A 16,355-nucleotide genomic window follows, 5' to 3' on the forward strand; every position below is an offset into this window, starting at 1 on the left:
ATGTTTTGATATTAGTAGTAGTTCGATAAAGTTCAACATAGGATGTGATGACTAAGAGTCTGTATGACAGAGCTCACAGAGTAACTGTTTGGCTAGAATAAGAGGGAGCTCTGACAAACAGCAGGTTTCAACTTTTAACTCTTTGAGTGAAATTTGTAGAAGTGATTCTTTAAAAGGAGCTAAAAAACAGCTTTCCATACATCACTTCCTGCACAGAATTACTTCCTTCGTATAGTTTATTTTAAAGAATTATTAGAGAATCAATTTTAACTATACAATCCCTTTTTGCAGAAAATTTGTATTAGCACAAATCCCACCTTTGACAAACAAGGACGGAGCCGTTTTGCCAGGCAGAGCAGAAGTCAGAGGGCGACACGAGAGGGGAGGCGCAATCCGGACCGTACGGCGGCCATCAACGGTCCAGTACCCAGCGGCCCCATCACTCGTTCCTCACCCTCCCGGTCTCCCTGTTCCTCTCTACCCAGCATCGCCTCCCCCCGTCGCCTTCGCCTCAGATCGGCGAAGCGAGGCGAGCAGGGGGGCAGCTCCGGATCGGATCCGCCGCCACGGAAAGCCGAGGCCATGGAGACGCCGCCGCCGTTCCAGGAGTCCGCCCACTGCGACGTCTGCCACCGCACCTTCTCCACCTTCCGCCGCCGCGTACGAATCCCCCTCCTCTCCTTCTATCTCTCTGAAAAAATGTCTGATCCCTGAATCGAGCTCGTTCCGGTGTAAACTTCTCCGTTCTCTCGCTGCGAATCGGGTCGCATATCGGCTCGGGTAGTTGTAGCAGCAGAGAGCTGAAGATGCCATGACTCTGACTTTCTTCTTACTTCGCAGCATCACTGCCGCAGCTGCGGGAGGACGCTCTGCCACGAGCACTCTTCGTACCACATGGTAAGGAACCGAAAATCATGGGCGTTTTGTGTCAAAACTATGCCTGGTCTAGTCTAGCTGTGGCAGTGCCTTGGGTGCTGGGGTGAGAGGTTAAGGTGTTTGACCCTCGGCTTCAACTTGTTCCAGGCTCTGCCGCAGTACGGGATATATACCGACGTCAGAGTCTGCTACGATTGCTTCAACAAATCCTCAAGGTACCCATCCCTCTTGTGAGTTACTGTACTCACGCTTATGTTTAATTTGGAAGTAATCAGCTTTGCTTGGCTGTTTAATTACTATTATCCTGTTTGATGGTGCAGCCGTGGGCGTGCTGATAATACGGGGTCACCTGGGAACATTTCTAGTGCAACTGAATCCTTTTCAGGGCTAAACTTGGGTAAAGAGGATCTTTCGTCGCCTACAAAGAATTCGTCGGTTCAGGGCGCAACAGTCCTTATCGAGTGCAAATGTGGGATGCCTTTGTGCATATGCGAAGCACCGAAGCCGGAACCTGCACCTATAAAGGTACATGACAACCCATGTTGGTTTTATCGACACTTTGGTTAGATTTACATCAGCCTAATGATCCTATGCAGCAGAATATCGGTGCTGTTTCCTCAACTGCACAATCAAACCCAAGACCAAAGAAATCTGCCCCCATCCAACAGAAGGCTTCAGCTACTTCCAGCAGCAACTCAAGGTTCGTTGTACTTCACTTTCAGCCATCGTTAAGAGGAATGCTTAACTTCTTGGTCATATATCTCTACTAATTATTGTAGTATACTCTCGTGGAACGTGCCAACTTTTTCGGTATGATCTGAAAGCATATTGTGGCCATTATCTAACTGCCATATCTTATGAAATAGGGAGATTAATATATCTGCATTAGGCACAGTCAGACAGATGTTTGAACAAATCATTTGATCTCTTATTCTTAGTGTTACTCGTTGTGGTTCTGGCAGCTCATTCTTAAATCTGATAAGCAATGATAGCAACGATAAGGGTCTGTCTGATTTTGAAGTTAGTGGGGAGGTAAACTTTTTATATATGAGCTCAACAATTCTCCTTTTCTATTTCATTATTCAACTGGCCTGTAGGAGCTTATGTAACCCAGTCTTTACTCTGTTTAGGGGCTGAGAGAGGCAATTAAAAGTGGGGATGTTAATGGTGTGAAGAAACTTCTTAGCCAGGTACAATTTCTCTTTCTTGTTTTGTTTTGTTAGTTTGATTCTTACATTCAATGTTGGGCAGGGAGTGGATTCTAACTACTGCGACAAACAAGGATTTACTTTGCTACATTTGGTATGTGCTCTTCTGATGTCTCCCTTGTGGCTGAGTTATATTCGGGCCTCTTTGTACAGTTTGCTTAAGTAAAATTTAAAATATCGAGTGTAATGACCACAACACATGGTGATGCATCAGGATAACATAGAACATGTATATGCATCGATAGCTGAAAAAGTTCATCTGATTATCTATGAAATATCCGAAGAAACACATATGTGAATCAGTCTGTCTTCTATGGATTAGTTGCTTCCTTATTTGCCAGATCAGATGCAATATTTCTCCATACGAGGACCCCCTTTGCATGCCAGCATGAGCAATTTGTGCTACAGAAGATCTTGGTGTCTGGCATATACATCTCAGTACAAATAAGCAAATCCATATCTAATACATTTCTATCTATGGACGGTTGCAGGCAGCGCTATTTAACCAGACCGAGATTGCTCTTGTTCTTATGGATCATGGAGCAAATGTTCAAAGCAAAAATGGACAAGGTACCCTCTCAATCTGCCGTTCCACTCCCATATTCCGATGATACTTTTGATTGCACTTCCTACACAAAAATGTTCGGTGTAAAGTACACTAGGAGCTAATATGACCTAAAGTGCCAGGTTATTTGAATTCCATGCACTACTATGGATTAATTTTGGGTCTACATATCATGGTCGAAGAGAAGCCTACCTATGTCTGGGCTTTTGTGGACAACATTGTCAAGCTAGCTGAAAAGAGCTTGGATTGTAGTATCATATTCACGGTCGTGATAAGTTTTAGCTTCCAGCAGATAAACTAAAAAATTATGCACTGACTACTTGTTCAAAATGCTACTCTGTTGAGTGTTCATCAATATTCACCTCAGTTCGATCTACATATATTTATGCTGAATCATGCATACCATGAACTTGTTGGACAGGGGAAACTCCTTTGGACTGTGCTCCAGCCATGCTGCAGTACAAAATGCGACAAAGGATTGAAGAACTCGCGGCGCCACAGAGATCCGAGCGATAGCGTTCAAGCTTTTTCAGCTAGTTCTTCCCTTTCCTCTGTGTGTCAAAGATGGTGCTCCGCTTCTTGCTAGGGGTACAGTACTTTGGGCTGCCACCATCATCCAGAAACGTTGGAATGCCAGTCACAAATGGTTTTTTTGCCGTTTAATAATCCATCCAGCTTAATCTTACTGTTTAGTCATGTATCTATGTGGGGAGCCGGCAAATTTTTCCGAAATATCCATGAACTCTTAATTTTACTGTATAGTCATGATTTTTATATATATATATCTTGACTCGACAGCATTCTGGTGGTATGGATGGAAATATCTGAAAGAAAGAAATTATCTGAGTGTCTGTTCTGGGCCGTACTAACCCCCAAGTCTTGGTGCCATATGGGCCGCGGCCCAAAAGAGCCGAGCTGCCGGACAGATGCAGCTTGACAGCGGTTGTTTTGTCTTTTATTTTGCAGGTTTCTGGCTGTGTTTTGTGTTTGTGTTTGTGCTTAATTGAATAAAATCACCCCTTTTCTTAAAAAAATAAATAAAGGCAGCGTTTGCTTGCAGCCTCGTCAGTGCCGCGGCGGCACGGATTTTTTAATTCCCTGCGCCTGCTAATATATCTGCGTGCTCTGCCTACCAGATCTTCTGTCATGCCCTGGCTCGGCTCGGCTCGGCTCTGCTGCTGCCCTGGTTGGGCTAGACAGCTAGCGAGTCTTCAGTTGTGATAGTTGTAAATATTACTCACATCGGTCATAAAATAACGTCCTTTTAGGTTATACGTAGTCAACATCTTTAAACTTCAATTGCTAGTTTCTTTTTAATATTTTGATTAAAAATTTGAGAATGGTATAGTAAGATTTATCTTGAAAATAGTTTTAAAATATCATTATTTTGTTATAATTTGTATAAATTTTATACTACTAATAAATGATCAAAGTAGTGTATTGATAACCATGTCAATGTACATAACGATAATACTTTTTTGTGACCAGAGGGAATAAGAGTTTAATGACATATGACATGTAATGGAGGAAGGACCTGTCATACGATCATTGAGGTAAGAAAGTGATTAGAAATGCAGCATTGTGATCGCCTAACGCCGATAGATGACTCAATAAACATTTTTGATTCCCAATTAAGTCAGTAAAGACAAACTCGATGGTTTAGCCAAAGAAGATAAGTTGTAGAAACAATACTATATCACCTAGACACACGATAGCTACTTGTCCAACCTTAATGTTGACAAATATCACCAGCTAACGGGCTAGTATATTGCATGTATAGACGTACAGTGCCTGTATGTGCCATGAGATGTAACATCATGATCCCAAAATACCTCGCAACAACCAGTTAGACGCCATCATCCAATCACCCATAAGAGAAGAAGAAGAAGAATAGGATGAAGCCATGGGGAGGGCAAGGGGAACGTGCAGAGATGATCCCGGCTGCCCCACATCAGGTCGAGCTTGAGTAAGTTTGGCATGGTAAACTCGAGCTCGATAGAAACTCGAGTCGAGCTTGAGTGAGTCTGAATTGCCGACGGAGCTTAGAGACAGACTCGAGTAAACTTATTAATAGTCAAAATTAATAATTTTTTCTCTATTTATAATCAAACATATAAATTATCAAATTATTGAATAGAATAAGAAGTTCATGAGCTTCAAGCCTGACTCGTTTAGCTTGGCGAGCTTTGAGCTAGGCTCAAACTCAGCTCAAATCTTTTTTTTTTTTTTGATGGGAGAAAGACCTCAGCTTTTCATAAAGCCAAAACAAAGAGTCTAGGTACATAAAACTAAGCCAACAAAGAAGAGGAAGAGCTGGGAATGGCAGCTCTCCAGGACAAGCCAGACCAAAACAGAAGGTAAGCAGACCGGAAAAGAACGACACATCAACGTCACCGCATCAAAACAAAGGATAACATGACGTCAAAGCTCAAAGACATTAGTGCACAAGTCACCAGTAGGAGTAAAGCCCCAGATCCATTCCCTGAGCTTCAAAGCGGCATTATCCACCTTGAGTCTGTCGTCTATTCTGAGAAGAATACTCCAAGTCTGCATGAAGGACACAGCAATGTGTAAGACTTCGAGGGGCTTGCTTGGAAACTTCTTCTCGATCACCATATTGTTCCTGGAGTGCCAAATGGCCCAAACCAACCCTGCAAAAAGAAATAGAGCCAGTTTTTGAGAAAGATGGTTAATCCCCAGGAGCCAACTTGCCCATAAGTCAACTACCGAACGTGGGAAGCCATTCCACCCAAAGGTCTTACGCACAGAGCTCCATATGCACTGGGCGATCACACAACCGAAGAAAATGTGGTCTACAGTCTCAGGTTTGCCGCACAGGGAACATCTCTCACTCCACTTCCAACCTCTTTTCTTAAGAGAAGTGGCAACATGGAGCTTGTTGTGCAGCATTTGCCACAGGAAGACTTTAATTCTAAGTGGGAGATTGCATCTCCTGATGGTCTGAGCCCCGCTGCTCGACACACCCTCAAAGGTAAGGAATCTATAAAGGGATTTGACAGTAAATCTTCTTGATTTATGCAAAGCCCAGGATACCTCATCATCCCCATCATTAAGTTGAACAAGTTGTAGTCTGGAAGATAGATCAGTCCATTGGGAGATATCTCTTTCAGCAAGACTTCTTTTGAACTGAATATCCCACTCCCCATTATCCCAGCAGTCAGCCACCAGAACATCTTGCTGAGCACTTAAGCAATATAGATCAGGATATTGGGTTTTTAGAGGGGAATCCCCAAGCCAGGCATCTTTCCAAAATAAGGTCTTCTTGCCATTGTTCACCTTATAGAGAGTCCCTCAATGGAAAATATGTTTGACCTTGTGCATCCCTTGCCAAAACTGAGAGGTACCTTTGTGTTTAGAGGTGAAAAAAATTCCCCTCTGGCATGTACTTGGCCTTAAGGAGCTGGCACCAAGTATCTTGTGAATCTAAGCAGATTTTCCAAATCCATTTAACTAGCAAGCAGGCATTCATAATTGTTATGTTCAAAATACCAAGACCCCCATAATCCTTTGGCCTGCAAATTGCCTCCCATTTGGCCATATGATACTTGTTAACATTCTCTGCTCTTCTCCAAAAGAACTTGGACCTGATTGTATTCATTTTGTTATGAGCACCAGCAGGCAGGTGATAAAAGCCCATGATGTACATGGGAAGGCTGGTGAGACACGAGTTTGTTAAAATCAGTTTACCCCCTAAGATCAGGTTCTTACCCTTCCATGGGTCAAGCCTGCTGACCATTTTGGCTAGAATCCCAGAATAAGCAGCCAGACCTAACTTATGGTCCGAAATAGGGATCCCCAGGTACTTCATGAGGAGGTGGCCTAGCTGGCAGTTGAGCATGTTAGCCACTTTCTCTTGATCAACTTGATCCATTCCAAAGACAAAAACCTCACTCTTATGGAAGTTAATTTTTAACGAGCCAAACTTATCAAATTTTTAACAAGTCGAGATCTAATAGCTCATGAACCTTGAGTTTTTTTTCCTAGCAGCCCTAGATATTTCTCACCAACGACGACCGGGAACGCACCCAGCCCACGTGGAAAAGCGACGCCACGGTGGATGGAAAAGCGATTTGTTTGGTCGTTGTGTAGTTGTGGCGCCGAGTTTAGGTGCTTTGTAGTTTATCTTTTGGTGATCTGTGTGAGCTAGCTAGGTGTGCTAAACGTCGAGAAAATTTTGGATTTATGTTGAAAGGAAGGATGCTAGAGATGTGATTTGGGTGCTATCAGTTGATCTATGCTTAGGGATGCAAGTTTTATACTTTTTGGGTTATTGGGTCAACCCAAAACTCAAAAAAATGACTTAAAGATTCACTTCCACCTAATCAAGTTAAAGAAAAATGAACTAAATGGTCATCAAAATTACCCAATGGATACCTACTTGTATCCCTATCTATTTTTCATGACGTTTTTGTTTGTATCATGTGCCGGGAAATGGAAAGAGGTAGAATAGGAGTGTAAGACTAGTTAAGGAAAAGGGACGGAGAAGTCAGAAGAGTAGAAATGTTGGCTGGTCATTCAATTGCAGAACGCACAGTTCCTTGAGGAAACCGTAGAGCACATGCTTTTTTTTTTCTTTTGCATGTGAGATTCAAGGGGATTGCTATCTGTAAGTTTGCATGTGATTCATGAGGTCAACGCTTGAGCATCTAGAACAATATTGTGTTCAAGATATTTTTCTCTAGATAGTTGGCTGCATTCGTAGACATTACTTGGATAAAGTTTAAAGTTTTTCTGGCACATTTATCGATGTTTTGGCATGAGGTTTTGAGAAAAATAGACTAAATACGAGAGAAAAGCTATGAAGGCTCCAAATATCAAGTATATGTCGCATTTGTCAAAGTGTGATGCTTGAGCGTTTCTTGCAATTAGAAGATAGTTTCCTCGACAACAGTGTTCTGTAAACTAAATCTTTCAGTTATGTTTATTTAACTGGACTGATGCGTTGTGCAAATCTTTTTTGTGTGAACTCTCCGCTAGAGGTAGAAAGCCCAACTTATGGCTTTGATTTTGGAGTAGAGTCTGTGATGTATAAATTCATTTTGCTTATACACACTATGCTTGAGCATGTTTTGGCAATTGGCTGCGCAGGCAGGCGTTTGAAATGGCATATGGTAGCTTCATATTCCAGTTGAATGTTTCTAATAATTGAATGGGAACTAGAAAATAATCATTTGAGGGGTCAAGTAGACATGGACAAAAAGCGCAATTCAGATTTATAGCCTTAGGTGTCAATACTTGGAATTTCAGGGACTAGTTGTATTCATCTCGCTTAGGTTATATTTTTCTTACTATTGTTCTAATCTGGTAGTTCCTTCTTAATGTATTATGTATCCATAGCTGCCTAGTCATATCAATGCTGCAATGCCAGAGCAGTATTCCTAATATTCAATTGTGTTGTTCTTCTGCCATATCTAGACCACCAATACTCGTACCAGTGTTTGAAAATTTTGTATATAGTCATTTAAATGGAGGGCCTATCATGAAGTTCGTTCTTTCCTGTCCCAGGATGTTCTTGTGGTATGCTCATCTACCGGATGGACAGATGAAAAGCACACGCTCTATCTTAGATTATTGGAAGAATCTTTTGTAAGCAAATTACATGATGGTGAATGCAGTTTCAAGGGACTGTTCAATCGCTCTCCAAGGTCTTTTAGACGTATAAAATCCTCTAAGAAAATTGTTAGATACAAAAATACTGATCAGGTAAAGTCAAAGGCCCCATTCCATCATCCCTTGATGCAAAATCAAAGGATACAATTGTAGCATATCAAATTGTTGTGTTGTTTTTGTATGATGTGGCAGGGATGTTTGGAGATAGTTGAGGGTGACCGAGCCAAGTCCTGTGTAAAGGTTGAGCGTATCGAATCACCTTCTTGTTGTGGAGGCCAGCAGGATGGAAAAATCCGTTCTATGGATGACAATGCATCATCAACCGATCTAGTAGAAGAGGCAACGAGCTCTGGAGAATCTTCCACTTGCTATTCTGGCAAGCATAGTCATTCCCCTTCTAGGAGTTCATGTAGAGGTGGTGGCAACTGCAGGATGCCCCTTGCTTATCACTCTAGTTTCTTTTTCAAAAAAGGGACAAAATTTTTGATTGTATCCTGTGAACTTTTCGCAAAACAAGCAGTGACCAATTTCCAAAATCTGGGTTTTGTTGAGAAGAAATGTCTTGTCTGCTTGTTTAAAGGAGAATGGAAAAGAAAAGGAAAAGAAATGTCTTGTCTGTCTGCCTGCCTGATTTGGTTTCGTTAAAAGAATGAGCCATGCAATTTTGTTGCGGAATATACGGAGATAATGTCATTTCTTCCATCGCAGCTATTTATATTTTGTTTTTTTAAATTTATTCTGTTTGGTACTATATTATGAATACATCGTTTTTAAAGTTAATCAGTTTTCATTTACTTGAGTGACATGGCCATATTTTGACAAGAGAACTACTCATGCATTTCCTCAGAGGGGTCGGATTAGAACTTTGACGAGGAGACCAAAGGGATTGGAGAATCAGGAAGATAATGCAACAAAAAGCGACTGAAATATGCTGATAATAATGATCAAGTAACGGCGGATCTGTCTTCACCTTTTGGTTGCATTCTGTTGCTTATCATCTTTTATGAATTCATTCTTACTTGTTCACGTCACATGGTTCGTAGGTAATTCCGTCCGTGAAAGCAGAATTTCAGCAAGCGGGCTTCCATAGTGCAAGTGACAAAGACGGAGATAATTGTCGAAGGTGAATGCTGGGTCACCCTCGTGCAAGGATCATGGACCAAAAGGATAATGCAACATCAATGGAGTGCTCTCTGGAGCTGATAACACACTCACCTAGCAGTAACTAAAATTTCCATGAGTTCTAGACCACAGGAAGAGTAGTGCAAGTTTGTAAGATCAACTAGCTTACCCTTGATGCTGGTTTGTTTGGGAAGTTCATTAATCGCTCTTAGACATGATCACTAGCCCTTAAAACCGAACACCTACATAATTGCGGAAGCGTGATTGTACTGACTTGATTCGGATGATGACATGTGGTGCTTGATGGTTTAGGGTAGATTGTAGTGCAGTGGTAGCCAGCATGAGGAAGAGGTGCTCGGAGTAGAAGCGCAGGTGTGGGAGTTGTCCCTGGCGTATTGGTGTAGATGATGTTGAGGGTGATGATGGCTGCGGTGGCGGCCTTCGCTTCACTGGAGCGCCTTGATGTTGAGGGCCTACCCGTTGGAGCCGCGTGCGACGACGCACATCTTTGTCGGTTAAACTTGCGGTGGTGTAACACCATCGGGGATCACCCAAGCCCGGAGTGCCATTCAAACCTACCTACGGCTCATCGAACAAGAAAAATTTGGTAGTATCTCCCCTGTAACTAGAGGTATAACTGACCAATCACCACACAGAGAGAAATAACAATTTATATATCCGCACACTAGCAATATATAAATCCTAGCAAACAAAGACATGCCTCAATCAAACTTCCAAGCCACCACATGCCAAAACATACACAATAGGGCTAATTGTTGCCATCTGACAACATAACAAGATTTAACAAAAGCTAATGGTGATTGTGAAAACAACGTGCAGCTACCCATCCCACATGCATGCCATCACCTCAAGATGTACTTGGAGAGATATCGAGGGTGAGATTCAAAAATCTCAGCAAGTGAATTGTTTTAACAAACTATTTAGCTACAATTGATTTAACGTTCATCTTAACAAAGATAAGTTAGTAATATATAAAGAGTACATAATTAAGCCTGACAATACCACAACAACCACATACTATCATCTATTACCTACAATTCAACATAGTAGTACCATCCATAACGGTATTAAAGACTTCCTCACAATAAAAAGAACGATATCGATGCAATTAAAGTAAAAACATCCACATACATGCAAATGTATGCGTATGCCATGCTCTTTCTCACCCTTACCCCTCCACAGATAACATAAGGGTGTGCGTCGTATCTCTCTACGAGCAACGTACAACGCTGTACCGATACAGTCGCGGCCATAAGGCGACAATAAAACTTTCAATGCAAGATGTCATATTTATGATATGCTTTAAGCATAGCCAATAATATAACTTCCAATGTATGCATAATACTCTGAGAATCACATATTATGGTAAAGAACAACTGCAAAGCAACGTATGTCGCTTCTTGCACTTCATAACTTAAGACTTAAGTAAACTTTACAGAAGTAAATATTAAGGCAACAAGTTCATGCATAATCAAAAGACAACTTCCAACATGGCTATACACTTCATGCTTCGCATACAAGGAATTATTAACAATTGTAAGAAAAAAGATATAACTCACTTCCTTTATCTCGTAATCAAGAGAAAACATCCAATCTCCATAAGGCAGAAAGTACATAACACACTCATATTTAATTCAATAACTTATTAGCAAGTGCTGTAATTAAAAGATGAAGGTAATAAAATTCACTTGCCTTCACTGACGACGAAGACTGGAACTAGTACCGTCTCGAAGCGGCACAACCTGAACAAGTGCGAGAATTAGCACCAAATGTCGGAATATCAAAAGTGAAAGGAGACGCTCCTACGCCAAAAAAAACTCCGCAAACACGACAACCGAGGTCTATGGAACGACATATACCAAAAATCTTGCAAGACGCCAAGCGAGAACTTCCTCTAATGATATCGAAGACCAAAGAACAAAACACTATGCAAACTAACTTTCTACGGACAACATCATCGTTTTATCAATTACTCCTAAACCTCTCATACAAATCAAAAAATAGTAGCGGCCCTCGGAAAGATAGCAACTAGACCTACAACTTTCACTTTTAGCTTATGGTCGCATTCGACATCAATCAGACCTTAATTTCCAATTTAAGTCGATACACGTACTAGATCTATTAACACACTAACTGGATGATGGAAAATGATCGATCCCAACTAGCCATAAGCATCTAAGGACTACGAAGAGGTTACCTTTATAGCAAAAATCGATGAACTAGTGAAAATTCCTCTTCTTCTCCTTTCTTCTTCTTCTTCCTTCTTTTCTCTTTCTTTTCTTCTTTCCTTTCTTCTTTCTTTCTTTTCTTCTTTCTTCCTGGCTAGCCCCCCCTCTCTCTCTCTCTCTCTCTCTCTCTCTCTCTCTCTCTCTCTCTCTCGTTCTTCACTCTACTCCTCTCTACACTCCTTGCCCAGCACCCACTGACCGGTGACTCTCTGACCTGTGGCGGTGGTAGGTTTATGCCTTGGTTGGGCAAGGGCAAGTGTAGGAAGCCCTATGTGGCTGGGCAACAGCGAGCACGACGGCTCGGCACAACGACAGGAGGCAATGGACAGGGCGATGTAGGCTGGGGCGACAGCGGTCAAGGTAGCTCGACACAGCGGCAGCCAGGGCGGCAGTGGAGGCTGGGGTGACAGCGGGCGGCAAGGTGGCGGTGACTAGGGTTGGGAGCGAGAGGCAATCATGTAACGAGTCGGGCAGGTGCAGGTGGTGTCGAGCTTAGCCAGACTAATCCACTCGAGGAGTTCATTTTTGGTGGGGGGGGGGGGGTATTACAGGTGGTGCCATCGAAGTCGACACGCGCGCGACAATAGGGAAGTCCACCGACAGATTGATGACTGCAAGAAACCGGAGGGTGGCAACATGGTGACGGTACACAACCAAAAGGAAGATCCGCACGGTCCACACTGAGAAGACAAGTCCGTCGGTGGGAAGGGTTCTAGCGGGTCTCCATGTCAACATAAGGCACGCAAGTACTCCTCTCTCCTTTAGTTCTAGGGTGGGTTAGGGCAAGATTTTGGAGCTTAATTTGGGGATTTAGGGTTTCAGGTAATTGGGGGGAAAACAAGAATTTGCCTTAGATTTCACCCAAAAGTTGAATCCTTCCTTCTCTATGCTACTTGAGGCCAGAGCATCTTGATTTGTCCCCAAATCGAGCCCAAAACAACATGCACACACAAACATGTTTATAAACATGATCAAACCAAAAGTAATCGACTTAAAAACATGAATGTGTGCTTAAACCGAGAACAATTTGGGACTAATACGAAGCAAAGAGACATAATTTATCAACATTAATCATGAACCAAAGAAAATTAGGCATAATTGCATCTAATTCGAGGCTAATCAGGGTTAATCATCACTTGAACATTCATAATTAATTTTAATCTGAGACATAAACAACAAAAAAATGAACATGTGCATTGATCCGAGCCTAAAAGTGAACTTAAATCACATAATTGATCATCAATATACTTAAACCGATAAAAATTAGGACTAATTGACTACTAATTGGCATCATCCGATCATAATACAACATCATTAAACATAATTTGGTTTTATTAAGGGCCAGTTTGTCTCTAATGCCAAATTTTATATCTTAGTTGCTCTTAGACATTATCACTAGCCCTTAAAACCGAACACCTACATAATTGCGGAAGCGTGATTTTACTAACATGATCCGGATGACGTCATGATGTGCTTGATGGTTAGGGGTAGATTGTGGTGTAGTGGTAGTCAGCGTGAGTGAGAGGTGCTCGGAGTAGATGCGTAGGTGTGGGAGTCATCCCCAGCGTATTGGTGTAGATGACGTCGAGGGTGATGATGGCTGCGGTGGTAGCCTTCGCTTCACTGAAGCGCCTTGATGATCGATAGGCTTTTGGGTTCTATGTCATTGCGATCAAACCTCACGGAACCCTCTATTTATGTTGGCGTACCATGAAACGGTACCGCAACCAATGGTTGGAAATACTTTTTATCAAAGCGTGTACGCGGGATGGACTTCCCATTCTTTTCTCAGTTCTATTAGAATATATGTTAGTTACGTAGCCGAGATCAAATCCAACACCCCTATCTGATTAGCATGCGGTTTTGAAGGTTTTGTTGTGTTTCTGATTGCCTCTTATAAGAAAATTTCGTCCCTAAGTTCTTTTATATGAACTCGTTTGTTTTGTCTTCTACTGTCATATCTGAATTTGTCACGGAGCAGAGATGAAATTCTGATGGTTGCTACGCATGGATTGATCCATTGATGCTGGATCAACGGATACCTATATAGCGACCCATGCCCATCCCTAAGCATATGGTTTCGGGATTCCTAGCAGAAAACAGGAAAAAAGGGTTCCTGGACTCTTGGTACACATTGCAATTTTTCTGTTGATGAAATGTGATCGTGTGTTTATGCGTGAAATTAGCTTAAATTTCACCTATTTTGCTCACTGCTCAGTAATAATATCATATCCATCAAAGTGTGAGCATGACAAGGCTTTCGAGGCGGCATTTGCGGTACTGAGAGGACGGTTGCTCCAGAAACTTTTTAGAATTTAGTTCAAATTTGATCGAAATTCTAAGATTAGGATCCAAATTGTAACATGCCTTAAACTTTTCAGACATGGCTCTTCTGTATTAGTTGGGCTTGAGTCAGCCCAGCCTAGACCGGCCCATGGCTCTAGTCAAAGCCCAAAATAGTCCTAGAGACCTAGACGCGGCTTGAGTTGTCTTCCCTTTTCTTTGCCTTCCCGAGATAATCCACTCCTACCCGCTACAACCCCGATGCTGTTCTGTCTTCTGCCTTCCGCACGCGTCGCCTATCCACCGTGAGAGATCGCCGGGGCTCGCCGGGGTGGTAGATCCACCACTGGAGTCCCAGAGCGGTGGCAATTGTTTGCCTTTCCTGCGGTTTTTCTTCTTGGCGCTGCAGAGAATTAGAGCCGAGATAGGCTACTGATGGCCGATGGGTTTTGCTATCTTCAGACAGCGTTGCTGTTGTGACATGTCATGTAAAAACATTAACTTTGAAGGTTGCGCACGAACGCTTACTCGTCAATTGCGACTTGTATTACTAGAATGATTCGTTTCAGTGATCTTTCAAACTGATGACTTGATACACTGGTGATATGTGGGTGTTTGTAGTCTTCTGCCAAGGGACAGACCAGGAGGGAGAGGCCTAGGACTCGCCCTCATGGCTTGACGCAACAGAAGAGGCAGGAAATAAAGGAAGCCTTTGATCTCTTTGACACTGATAACTCTGGTACTGACAATTTCGTTTTGTTTGCCAATTCGATTGTTTCCATTACATCATTTCTTCCTCTTGTTGGTATCTTACTCAAACATGCTTATCTCACAGGAACCATTGATGCCAAAGAGCTGAATGTTGCCATGAGGTAGGCTGTCATAGCCATTGTCACTTTAACGAGCCAGACGCAACTATGCCGCTGAAATTATTACTTTTGTTGAATTTGAGATGACGGAATAGGTATCATTCATCCCCATAGCATGTCCTTTGTTTTTTAGTCTCTTCTTATTTTGGGAAGTACATCCAATAAACAATCTAGCAGCTATATGTCATATAATGCTATTGCTCTTGAATTCGTTTTAGTAGAATATATATTGCAATCTTGAATAAGTAGTCGTAGAATGAGGGTGCAGTGAGGCAGGGAGGCAAGTATTATTGGTACTGTTACACTGAGCATTTCCTTTGAGCATAACTTTATATCACCTTAGAAGTTAGCTGGTTGATGAAATGCATTCTTCCTGTTCACAATATGTTTTGGGCCTTTTTAAAATAAGGGCAGCCGTCAGGCCACAGTATCTCATATCTTCTGTTCTGTGTTTGAGGACTTATAAGTGTGACCCTGCCTCTATCTGTTGAGAAACTCCTCATAATGACACTTCACTATACTTCTGGATAATGCAGCAAATCAACCGGATGATTGCTGATATAGACAAAGATGGCAGCGGAGGGATAGATTATGAGGAGTTTGAGCATATGATGACTGCTAAAATTGGAGAGAGGGATTCTAAAGAGGAGCTTACAAAAGCATTCCGTATTATCGACCAAGATAAAAATGTAAAGAATAACCACTCTTTTCTTCCTTTTAAGTTTTAACACAATCTTTCTTCCATGATTATACTAGAATATCGTTTTTTCTGTCTCCAACTTTTTATATTTTCAAGTATGCCAGCTTGATATTACAAAATAAACTAGTGTTATTTGCTTTAGTAGACAATTAACCAAGTGTTTTTTTCGACCTCTAGATGATTACGGATCTAGCAGCTTCATACACAATTATACGTTTGATTTTACTCCTAGACGTCTGATTGGAAAATGTTATTTGATCTGTAATGCTTAATGGTATTCACTGGTAAGAAACAGAAGACTTATTTACAGCTGTATCATTTGTAACATGGGATCCTTTCAAAGAATGCTATTATAACTCTCGAGTATATTGTGGATAACTCTTATGTTGTGGTACTCATGCAGGGGAGGATTTCAGATGTTGATATTCAGCGGATTGCCAAAGAATTGGGTGAGAATTTCACTTACGAAGAGATTCAAGAAATGGTGCGAGAGGCTGATAGAAATGGTTGGTTGTGTTCTGACCATCTTTCTATGCTATGTGAACTGGAAAGAACCTCGTTTCTGTAATATTTTCCCTACTGAACGAGCTGTTTGATTTTACTTCATTTGTGGATTGTCACAGGTGATGGCGAGATAGATTTCGACGAGTTTACTAGGATGATAAGGAGTACAAGCTATGGTTACTAGGTGGATCACCCTGCGAGTGCTTGATGTTGTGCAGGTGTTTTATAACCACCGTGCGTGTGCTTACCGTATTAGCTGCTGTAGTTACCCTGAACAATAATGTTGTGCTCTGCCTACTTAAGGATGGTGACATGTTTATGCACTTTGCGATATTCGACTGCAGCGTC

General features: G+C 41.9%; 2 protein-coding genes and 1 pseudogene across 3 annotated transcripts; all 3 read left to right on the plus strand.

Annotated features, from left to right (window-relative positions):
• The first annotated feature begins 335 nt into the window (after window positions 1-335).
• LOC133891518 (vacuolar protein sorting-associated protein 27-like) lies at window positions 336-3,460 on the plus strand. Of its 2 annotated transcripts, none has more exons than XM_062332245.1 (10): window positions 336-660; window positions 841-897; window positions 1,024-1,091; window positions 1,197-1,401; window positions 1,473-1,576; window positions 1,839-1,908; window positions 2,007-2,066; window positions 2,128-2,178; window positions 2,576-2,654; window positions 3,071-3,460. In XM_062332245.1, exons 1-10 carry the CDS (start codon window positions 583-585, stop codon window positions 3,163-3,165), a joined length of 867 nt encoding a protein of 288 aa, XP_062188229.1. In that variant the 5' UTR covers window positions 336-582; the 3' UTR covers window positions 3,166-3,460. The 2 variants fall into 2 exon arrangements, with proteins under 2 accessions (XP_062188229.1, XP_062188230.1); XM_062332246.1 differs by having other exon boundaries at window positions 337-660; window positions 1,476-1,576.
• Window positions 3,461-5,538: 2,078 nt separating this feature from the next.
• Window positions 5,539-9,186, plus strand: LOC133890382 (uncharacterized; annotated as a pseudogene).
• A 5,593-nt stretch (window positions 9,187-14,779) lies between these two features.
• LOC133891443 (probable calcium-binding protein CML13) lies at window positions 14,780-16,330 on the plus strand (the record flags this gene model as incomplete). The annotated part of the gene is made up of 4 exons (XM_062332156.1): window positions 14,780-14,806; window positions 15,340-15,492; window positions 15,907-16,009; window positions 16,127-16,330. Coding segments are annotated over 4 exons (348 nt in total), but the record flags the coding sequence as incomplete, so codon positions are not given.
• Between the last annotated feature and the right edge of the window lie 25 nt (window positions 16,331-16,355).

Source organism: Phragmites australis, chromosome 14 (genome assembly GCF_958298935.1).
Source record: "Phragmites australis chromosome 14, lpPhrAust1.1, whole genome shotgun sequence".
Taxonomy (NCBI): Eukaryota; Viridiplantae; Streptophyta; class Magnoliopsida; order Poales; family Poaceae; genus Phragmites; species Phragmites australis.

Excerpts from the sequence above, each read along its gene's own strand:
- LOC133891518 (XM_062332245.1), top strand. The coding sequence starts at position 583 with ATGGAGACGCCGCCGCCGTTCCAGGAGTCCGCCCACTGCGACGTCTGC. Across the intron at positions 898-1,023 it reads AGCACTCTTCGTACCACATG|GCTCTGCCGCAGTACGGGAT; the intron begins GTAAGGAACCGA and ends AACTTGTTCCAG. Across the intron at positions 2,067-2,127 it reads TGAAGAAACTTCTTAGCCAG|GGAGTGGATTCTAACTACTG; the intron begins GTACAATTTCTC and ends AATGTTGGGCAG.